Source organism: Vicugna pacos, chromosome 10 (assembly GCF_048564905.1).
Source record: "Vicugna pacos chromosome 10, VicPac4, whole genome shotgun sequence".
NCBI classification, from domain to species: domain Eukaryota; kingdom Metazoa; phylum Chordata; class Mammalia; order Artiodactyla; family Camelidae; genus Vicugna; species Vicugna pacos.
Window position 1 is genome coordinate 29,467,340 of NC_132996.1, and position 10,440 is coordinate 29,477,779.

At 37.0% G+C, this 10,440-nt stretch overlaps 2 protein-coding genes across 2 annotated transcripts; one reads left to right on the top strand and one right to left on the bottom strand.

Moving 5' to 3' along the window:
- The first annotated feature begins 3,276 nt into the window (after positions 1-3,276).
- Positions 3,277-4,218, top strand: LOC102525771 (olfactory receptor 52E1-like). The gene has a single exon (XM_006203581.1). It carries the CDS (start codon positions 3,277-3,279, stop codon positions 4,216-4,218), a length of 942 nt encoding a protein of 313 aa, XP_006203643.1.
- A 4,248-nt stretch (positions 4,219-8,466) lies between these two features.
- On the bottom strand, positions 8,467-9,450 carry LOC102526017 (olfactory receptor 52D1-like). The gene has a single exon (XM_006203582.1). It carries the CDS (start codon positions 9,448-9,450, stop codon positions 8,467-8,469), a length of 984 nt encoding a protein of 327 aa, XP_006203644.1.
- Between the last annotated feature and the right edge of the window lie 990 nt (positions 9,451-10,440).

Sequence of the window (10,440 nt, forward strand, 5' to 3'; positions counted from 1 at the left end):
CTCCTCTAGATTTTCACCTCTTCTTTTCATTACTGACAGGAAGTTTCTTCCAGAGTGATATGATAGATTTCAGTATGATGTAAAACTGTATTGCATTTCTTCACTTTAGCATTGTGTGATAATGCTAAATATGGAGTCACTGTGATGCAATGATTATGTATTTCTTCATTTTTTAGCTCTTCAATTATACTAAATATTGAGTCAATATGGTAGTTATGCAATACTAAGATGATATGCCCAGATTTAATACAGCCATTAGTTTATCGATCATGAGACCTAGATCGGTCCTACCCATCTCGAAGCATTCAGTATTATAAGCTTAGAACCAATCCTAAGAACCTTGTTGTAAAAAGTATTTAAGTATTTTACAAGATTAAAAAATAATAATAATAATTTTCCCTTAGAAATAAACTAATCCTAAATTTGAAATTCTGGGTCTTGAAATAAAGACATGGGCTATCTATGTCTGGTGGCATTTTATTTCACTGGAAAAGGAGCTAATTCAGGCCTCAGAGCTTTGTCGCTACCCTTATCCCTAAGGTGTTCCAATACAAAGTTCTCACTCTGGAGGCTGTAGCCACAGCACAAAATAACCCCCCTCCTAAGCAAATGGAGTTCAGAAGGATGCTAGGGGAGTTTTGCTAACATCTCCAGGAGTCTCTGCTGCTATGTAAGGTTTTAGAAGCGTGGATCTTTATTTGTGGCCAACTGAGCACAAGGTAAAAAGTGGTAGGTGAAAGGAAAACCTTCTGACTGAGGGGAGGGGATCATGGAATAATCTGTAAGAATGTGTTGGCATAATCTCTTATATACACTTGAGCAACCACTGCCTTCATTTTTTTCTAATCTCCATATGGGGCTCATATATCTCTTAACATCTTTGTCATTTGTTTCTATGCACTTTCCGCTGATCTGAATCCTATTTATTGATCTATCAAAGTTCCTTCTCTTCATGTTTTCTTTCTCTTTCTCACTGCTATGGCTCCTTCAGTCCTCTCTAATCTAATTTAAAGTTTGGGTGCCTGCCCCAGTCCTGAGCCTATATTCAGTTGAACTTACTTTAAATTATTTAGAAATTATCCCTCACCAGTTACAATGTAGGAAAACACAACCAAACAACTTGCTGTTTTCCTCCAACCAGAAGGTAGTCCTAATCATTTTGTAATGGTGGAATCATCAAGTATGTAATGAAAATATCTGTGAAAATGTCTAGGGATAAAGGTAATCAGATTTACTTCATTATAAATATATACACTCTATCATAAAATTAATATGCAGATGAAGTGAGGATCAGGACTTAAAGTCAGCTGTAAGAATTACCTGACAAGCTGAGATATGTCAGAACCAAGTTCACGATGTTCATATCATCAGGTAAACCAGTAACTATAACTATGCTATTTTTATGAACCATCTTGGGCCATGAAAACCTTGCAACAACCAGCAACATAGGCATTGTTAGCCTCATTTCACAGGTGAGGAATCTCAGACTCAAAGAAGGGATATGTTTTCATCAAATTCACATGACAATGAGCAACAGAACTTGGCTTCAATTCCTAATGTCTATGTCTAAGTATTAGGCCATTTTCCAAACACTAAGTTCTAAGATAGCTGAACCCAAGTCACAGAAAGGAAATCTGATTATAGGATTCAATTTCATCTCCTTCTGAAATTCCCTGAATTTAAACACCACTCCTTGCATATGGCCATCCTCTTTCAAATTAGGGATGTTTTCTACATAGTTCTTATTTTTTTTCTTGATATCCCTCCTCATCTAGTAATTTATTTGCCTTTGACTAATCATCTTAACTCACATTTGTTATCTCCTTCCTGTATCTGGGATCATATTCTCCTTTCTATAATTTCTGAAGCAATGTGTCCAAGACTCAAGCAGCAATATACCCTTTCAGCACACACACACACACACACACACACACACACACACACACACACACTCTTTCATGCCCAGAAATACTGTTCTATTATGGTTTATCTGTCTAATGCAGCTTGAACTTGTTTTGCATATGTATAAACCTATTTATCTATATCTGCCTATAGTCTATTGATAGAGAGACAGAATATAGCATGAGAAAGAGAAAGATAGCACTCTTGATTACAGTGTACTTAAACTTATTAAGGTGATACATAACGGTGACAACTTAGTATAGTTAAAAAAATAGTGGATTTGGTTTCAAGGAGTGACAGGTATAAATTAACTCATTTTACCTGACAATTTTGTGGTATTTTATAAACCTGAACATTAATCTGTGTGTGTGTAAATCTGTGTTTTTTTTCTTGACAGGAAGACACTTAAATGGCAAGGCCCCATATGCCTACCATCAGAACAGAAATGAAGAGGGATATGTACCATCCATACTAAGCAGACCCAGATTAAGAAGATTATCCTGAGATGAAGTCCTCTGTGGCTTCATTAATAAAACTTCAATGCCAGGTTATTTTTTGATATTGGTACCAACAAGAAAGGAAAAGTCAGAAGATGACTATGACATGAGAAATGGTTTTGGGTAGCTTAAACAGTGAGAGGCCTGCATAGATCGAAAGTTGTCTTAGAAAGCTCTTGTTTGTTACATTTATGGTTCCTTTTAAGAATGTATTACATATGTTCCACTCAGAAATGTGGTACATTCAGAATAATAATGGTTGTCATCATGGTGTTTTCTTTTTAAGTTTTTGAAAAACAGCTTTATTGAGATATAATTCACATACCATAAATTTGTCATCATGTTTAAGATGTATTCTCATTTTGTACCTAAAGTATACAGTCATGAATCAACCAATTTTTCTATGAAATAATAATAAAAGATATCTAGAAAAAAATTTTGTGTACCCAAGTAGCAAGGGAAAAACTTTTTCCTGACAACTATTTTACTAATTTGAGTGGCTGATTTGTATGACTGTTCTAATCATTAAAAATTTAAATTCTGTAAGGAAAAGAACCTTCTTTAACTTATCTTTCGCATCAGTCTTAGCATAAAATTTGGTGCATATATGGTAGATACCTAGTCAATGTTTGTTGAAGTAAAATATTAAATGCCATTGAATGGATTTGATGAAGTATATTGAAATCTTGTCACTACATTTTACTATTAATTTTTATAAACTTTCCAGCCTCTGTGATGCAACAATGCAGCAGATATGGTAGGAGTTTCACTGATTTCTTCACTTTCTCTGAGTGCACTGAGTAAGGATGAAAACTATTCCATGAATGAGAGGATCTTGACCTATGATACATTTAACTATAGAAACGCTCCCAGAAGGATGCCCTCACTTAATGCCACCCTATTTCATCCCTACTCTTTCCTCCTTTTGGGGATACCTGGGCTGGAACATCTGCATATCTGGATTGGTTTTCCTTTCTTTGCTGTGTACCTGACAGCTGTCCTTGGAAATATCAGCATCCTTTCTGTGATTCAGACTGAGAATCGCCTCCATCAGCCCATGTTCTACTTCCTGGCCATTCTGTCATCTATTGACCTGGGCCTGTCCACATCCACCATCCCCAAGATGCTTGGCATCTTCTGGTTCAAGATGGGAGAAATCTCCTTTGAGGGCTGCCTCATCCAGATGTTCTTCATCCACCTATGCACTGGCATGGAGTCGGCTGTGCTCGTGGCCATGGCCTATGATCGCTATGTGGCCATCTGTAACCCTCTTCGCTACACGTTGGTGCTGACAAATAAGGTGGTATTCATCATTTCATTGGTCATCCTCCTAAAACCTTTGTCTTTTGCCATACCATTTGTTCTACTTATCATACGGTTACCATTTTGTGGACACCAAATTATCCCTCACACTTATTGTGAGCACATGGGCATTGCCCGCCTGTCTTGTGCCAACATCAAGGTCAACATCATCTATGGCTTATGTGCCATCTCTACACTAGTGTTTGACATCATAGCCATTGTCATCTCTTATGTCCACATCCTTCGTGCTGTCTTTCGACTCCCTTCCCATGATGCTCGGCTCAAAGCCCTCAGCACCTGTGGCTCTCATGTGTGTGTCATGTTGGCTTTCTACACTCCTGCATTTTTTTCATTCATGACCCACAGATTTGGCGAGAATATACCACGCTACATCCACATCCTTTTGGCCAATTTCTATGTAGTTATTCCACCTGCTCTCAACCCTGTAATCTATGGTGTCAGAACTAAACAGATTAGAGAAAAAATGCTGAAAGTATTTTCCAAGAAAAAAATATAGCTCTTGTAAATACTCAAATTTAAGAAGGGAGTGGCACCAATTCTCTATTTTCAGAATGGAAAAGGGACATTTGGAAGTTATGCGGACCCATCTTAAGGGAGGCCTGTCAGCTTCCTTCTCAAATCCACAATGGAAAGTTAAGCACATGTCAAATGCATAAATAAAACTGTTTTATAATTTTCCATTGTTTGGAAATAATTTAGATTCCTCATGTAGAAGAAAACCAACACTCTATTCTGCTTCCATTATGACTGAGTCAATCACATTCGATAGTCATCATCAGTTTAAAACTAAACTGCATCTCCTCCCCACAAATAACAAGCAAACAAAAAAGCCATTCATATCCTGACTTAAACTAAAATAAATGAGTTACACTGACTAGTGCTGGTCCCAAAATAGTAGATGCTGGAGCAGTTCCCATATGCCTGGACTCCCTGTCAAAAAGTATGCTATTCTTGCTTTGCCATGTTCATGCTGGAGTATATGAAACTGACATTGTGACTATGTCATGTGTGAAGGTGGGAATTTTCCATGAACAGAACTGAAGAAACTTGGCCATCTTTGTCAGTGTGTAGTTTATTTTTAATTTTAAAGCTGAACTGTGTTTCTCATTTACTGGATGAGTTCTCGCAGAGCCTGGATTGCTGATACCTTTTTTCAAAGAAACAATTCTTTTTCACACAGTTGTCTCTGTGTTTTTTGCCACACCACAGAAGAGTTTCACTCTAATGTAATGTTGAAAGTCTTAGTGATGTTACAAGGCCAGCATTATCCCCCCACCCCATGTATGTGTGTGTGCATATGTTTGTGTTTAAGATGGAACTCTAGTTCCATGTGATATCACTAATTATTCTCTATTTCTATATACATTATTGACATTATTTGTAGAAAGGATTCAAGGGAAAGTATGTTTGTAAATCTTGGCCATTAAAGCTAAATTTTTAACTATATTTCTATTGCAAGACTCCTCAGAGCTTATAATTACAAATATTCATTTTAAACTTTAAAATTATATTGGCTTCAGACTGCTCCTTAGACCATCCTATGACACTCATATTCTGTAGAATGTGCTTTAGAAAAAAATCCTACTTACTTTTATTGCAATAGAAAATATTATTTCATAAATTCTTAGAGGGAGTTTGTATTAATTAACATCACACACAACTTGAAATTTGAGAACAATCAGTTATGTTGTGGCTTTTCTAGGACCCTATTGTGGCCCCAAACTCATCCTTATTTATCCATTTATTCTACTTATGAAATAGACTCTAACTATATAGCCCCAACTTTTTCTTGAATGATTTGGACAGTGTTCACTCTCTTTATATGTTTTGGGTAATTTGTGGAAGAACTGGTATTTAGCCTTTAAAAGTTTGGTAGAATTCACCAGTGCAGCCACTGGGGCCTGGAATTTTTCTGTGTGTGTTAGAAGATTGCTCATTGTAGATTAAACTTCTTTAATTGTTAAAGGACTATCAGGTCATCCATTGCTTCCTGCTGTTGCTTTGAATGTCCTCGGTGACTGCATCACAGGATTCATATCCCTCTCACTTTACCTCTTACTCAGGGTGAGGGCTGATGAGTCAGAAGACTTTTCTAATATCTACCCCACTATCAGCATTAGATCATCCCTTTGTTCCTGTGCCACAGACAAGACCACGCTTCATGGTCTCGACACTCCCTCAGGAGTAGAGCGCAGATACTTGTTACATGAACCCAGCTCATCTGGTGGTGGGAGCAGGATTTATCTTCCTGATTTTTCTCCTTCAGTCTGTCTTAGGCAGGTGCTGTGTTCCTGGGTCTTGAAAGTGGAGACTTCTCAGTGATCTGCCTCTCCCCTAGTGCTGTAGGACACTTCTGATGAACCTGCTTTGTTCCGGGGTTACAGAGTTTGTTTCTGCTCCTTTCCCTCAGGGGCAGTGGGGTCTTCCCTTGTTCCTTAGAGGGAGGAAAACTTGGGTGAGGTGCAGTTCCATCCTCCAGTGGCTGCTACTCCCTTCCACCAGATTATCTCACGATGAAGGCCTTTTTGGGCCTCTACTCCTGCCCTCAGACTTTCCATGAGTATCTGTTTGAGGTCAAGGGAGAAAAACTTGAGTGGGTGTAAATTCCCACTCATGTCATATACACATGTCTCCCAGGCATTTTCTATTCTTACACAGATCCATGCTTTGCCGTGAGAAATTGTTTAAAAATTTTAGTCAATTCTTTTTACAGGCTTGTATGGCACCTGGCATCCAGTCCTGGTGAGTATGGGATCATGTTCCATCTCTCTTTGAAGCTGCCTATTTTTCCTTAGATTTTGTGTTAGTTGGATGTTCTCTGATTTCAACTATCTGACATAGTCAAGAAAATGGTGAATTTTGATTATCCAGCATATTTTTTCATAAAGTTTTGAGTGATATTCTTTCCAACTTTCTATATTCTAATTAAAAACTGTAAGTAAGCCCTGGTAGGAATTTTAAATCGTGTTGTATCTTCTAAATGGAAGGACATCTATATGTCCATTCTCAGCTTCCTACAACTGTATTTATCAAAGAATGAACCGTGGACCACTGAATCATAAATATTCAGGATGACTTATGAAATTTAAATGAGATTTTATCCATGGGATACACCACAGAAGTTTTGAACCTAATAGTTTCAGAGTAGGCCTGAGTAATCTGCATTTTTAAGAGACTTCAAGGATTATTCAAGCTTTAAATATTGAGAATCATTCTGGAAAGTTGAAACTTGATTATTAATCAAAATGGTTCATCGTCAGATGGAAAGAATGGAATAATTTTTACGAAGTGAGATGGTTGGATACAGAATTGGCTAACTCAAAACTAGACATCTCTCCCAAACACACACACACACACACACACCCCAACTTGACCTAATCCACAATTTTGTTTAGTTATCTTTGTTTAATTATTTATCTAATGTTCCTGATGTCCTGATGGAATAGGTTTTGACTTTCTAAACATTATAGCCTTGGTTAATTACCTATTTTGTACTTCTATCACAGTACTTGTCATGTTGATATAGCAGTGTGTAATGTAACTAAATAAAGTGTAGTGGTTAAGAATATAAACCTATAGATGGAATCATTGTAAGATTAGAGGAAAATTATGGTTTTAGAGCTAGACAGACTTAAATCCTAGCAAATTGAATATGAGTTTGTTGAGCTATTTATCATATGGGTATATATGATAATTAACTTTAGAAAATATTGTAAAGGTTAAGTGATTATATAAAATACACAATGATGAGCTTGGTACCAGGCAATGCTTAACAAATGTTACCTCTCTTCACATTTTTTTCTCTCTACATTTTTAGCTTTAGAGGTGAAGTACTTGACTGAAATATTTTCTCTTTGGTTAACTAATTTCTTTGTACCTCAATTTGCACAGTTGCAGCTCAATTTTAGCTGTTTATGAACTACAGAAAAAACTTTAAAACATAGATGCCTGAACACTACCCTACCATAGTTTTGCTGTCTCTAGAGTTTCATTTAAACAGAATCATACAGTATGTAGTCTTCTGTGTCTGATTTTTATCAATTAGTATAATGCCTATGAGATTTATCCTTGTGAATCTACAGAACATCAAAAAAAGCAACAGGATTTAGTGACATAGTGAAAAGATTACAAATTAATGACAATTTGGTCAATAGCAAACCTCTTCAAAGTAATAATAGATTCCAGAAGACTATAGGGTTATGACTTCAAGAGGCTAACAAAATATAGTAACTGGAGAATGGAACTGTGTAGCTAGAAAAGTACCATTCGAGAAGAAAACTTTAGATGAACAGATAACAGAGAAGTTAGCATCAAGAGACTCTCACTAAGAAAGTGTTAAAGCATGAAAGAAGAACATTTAGTCAAGAAGGAAGAACTGGGGCGAAAAAAAAAAAGGAAACTTCTAAATCTAGTAGTAAGTCTTATACAATAAACCACAGGTATATAATTATACATCATGTTGATTTTAAATTTCTCTTGTTTTTAGCCTCATATGATTCTCTATCTTTTTCAAACAATATTTTACTATTTTGAAAAAGACACTAACATGGTAATATATTTGCTTCATTATTGCAACATAGATGAGATGAGATAATGTGATAGCTCTTCTTTGGGTGAGTTACTTCCCATAGAAAAACCTTATTATCCCTCAAACAATTAAAATATCTTGATAAAGAAACCACAAAGGTATATAACATAAAGTTTGTTCAGATATTACATACCCAAAAATTTTTTTAAAAAGGATTTAGTTAAGAGGCTTTGAAAGATTGAAAAATTTAAGAAACCTATCCTGTATTTTCTTGGTCCTTACCCCATAGATGATAGGGTTCACCATGGGTGGGATGAGAAGATAGATATTAGCCACAAATATGTGGACATGGGGTGCCACCTGGTGCCCAAATCTGTGGGTAAGAAAAGAGAAGAAAGCCGGAGTATAGGACACCAAGATCACACACACATGGGAGCTACAAGTACCCAAGGTCTTGAGTCGGGCATCCTTGGATGGGAGGTGGAAGACAGTGTGGAGTATAAGGACGTAAGAACAAATGATCAATATGAAGTCCACTCCTCCTGTAAGAAATGCAACAATGAGGCTGTAGGCTCTGCGAATTCTTGTCTCAGCACAGGCAATCTTGATGAGGGCCATGAACTCACAATAGGTGTGGGAAATGACATTGGTCCTGCAGTAAGGAAGCCACTGTAGCAGGAAGGGGTGAGGACTGAGAAGTGCTGTGCCCCGGAGTACAATAGCTAGGCCCATACCCACAACTGAAGAATGTGTCAGAATAGCTGAATGTCTTAATGGATTGCAAATGGCTATATAATGGTCAAAAGCCATGGCCAGGAAGAAGCCAGACTCCATGGTGGAGCAAGAGTGAATCAGGAACACTTGAGTGAGGCAGGCTTCAAAGCGAATCTCACCATCATGGAACCAGAAAAGGCTGAGAAGTTTGGGCACAGCTGTAGTGCACACAATGAGGTCAGCCACAGCCAGCATACAGAGGAAGAGGTACATTGGCTCATGGAGGCTGGAGTCGGTCTTGACAATTAAGAGAAGAGAAAAGTTTCCCAGTAGGGCCAAAAGGTAGACGACACAAAAAGGGATGGAGATCCAGATGTGGGCCGCCTCCAACCCAGGAATGCCAATGAGAATGAAGGTTGATGGATGGACATCGGTTTTATTGTATGCTGACATAATCAGCATTAGATGTTTCAGTTTTCTTTTCATAAATTTTCCTCTAAAGCAAACAAATAATAACTTATAAATTTTGAAGCCCTTGGTAAGCTAAGTAAGCCAAAATACAGGGAATTGCAGTCCATGGAATAAAAACAATGTCTGTAAATATTTAGACAGAAATAATTTCATCACCTAAGTGTGAAATATTTCAGAGTTGTAATTTTCAGTGTGGCTGTTCTATAGATGCTAAGTGAGGGAAAATATGTAGATACTAAAAACTGGAGTTTAAATACATGAAAATCAAAAATCTTCCATTTAGAAGAAACAGGTATTAGTTGAAAGCTGAAGAAAACTAAGAATCATTTCTTTGGATGGCTTAGTAACAAAAGTGCAATGATAAGATACAAACTAGAGTGAAATGGGAGGGATGATGGAAGGTTTTGAATAGAAAATAGATTTTTTTTTAGATTTTAGTTATAATATTTTGAGGACATGCCAAGTGACAGAGGGCAGCTTTGAGACTTAAACACCAAATTTGGGGAGGATATGTTGATTACTGTGCAATGATCAGAAGGGGGTTCATTTAGGGGATTCATTCAGATCAACAAAGAATTCATTTAGGATGGTAACAGTGGGCCTGATGATAGTGTTTCAGCAAATGAACAGCTCATTGCTTTGCTCGTGACTCTCCACTGGCCCCTGAATTTGTATTTACTTGGGACCTTAGTGGGCAAGAATTACGATATTATTATAACCTGTATTCTGAGCTTCCTTCACTTTCTCACATTAATTCAATTAGTGAAATGACTTTATGACTTGCTTTTGATTAAGTTCACTCTTTAGGTAGTCTGTTTCATCAGAGCTTTCTTTTATAAGCTTTCCTTTGCTCTGCGTACCTCTCCTATGTTGGCCGATCCTTACCCACAACCCATACTGTGACCTGCTGATTCTACTTGTTCCATTTCTTAAGACTTCTTTTAGAGCAATATTTTGAAAGGTATATTGCTTCCTTAACACATAGTTTGTTTTCTTTTCCCTCTT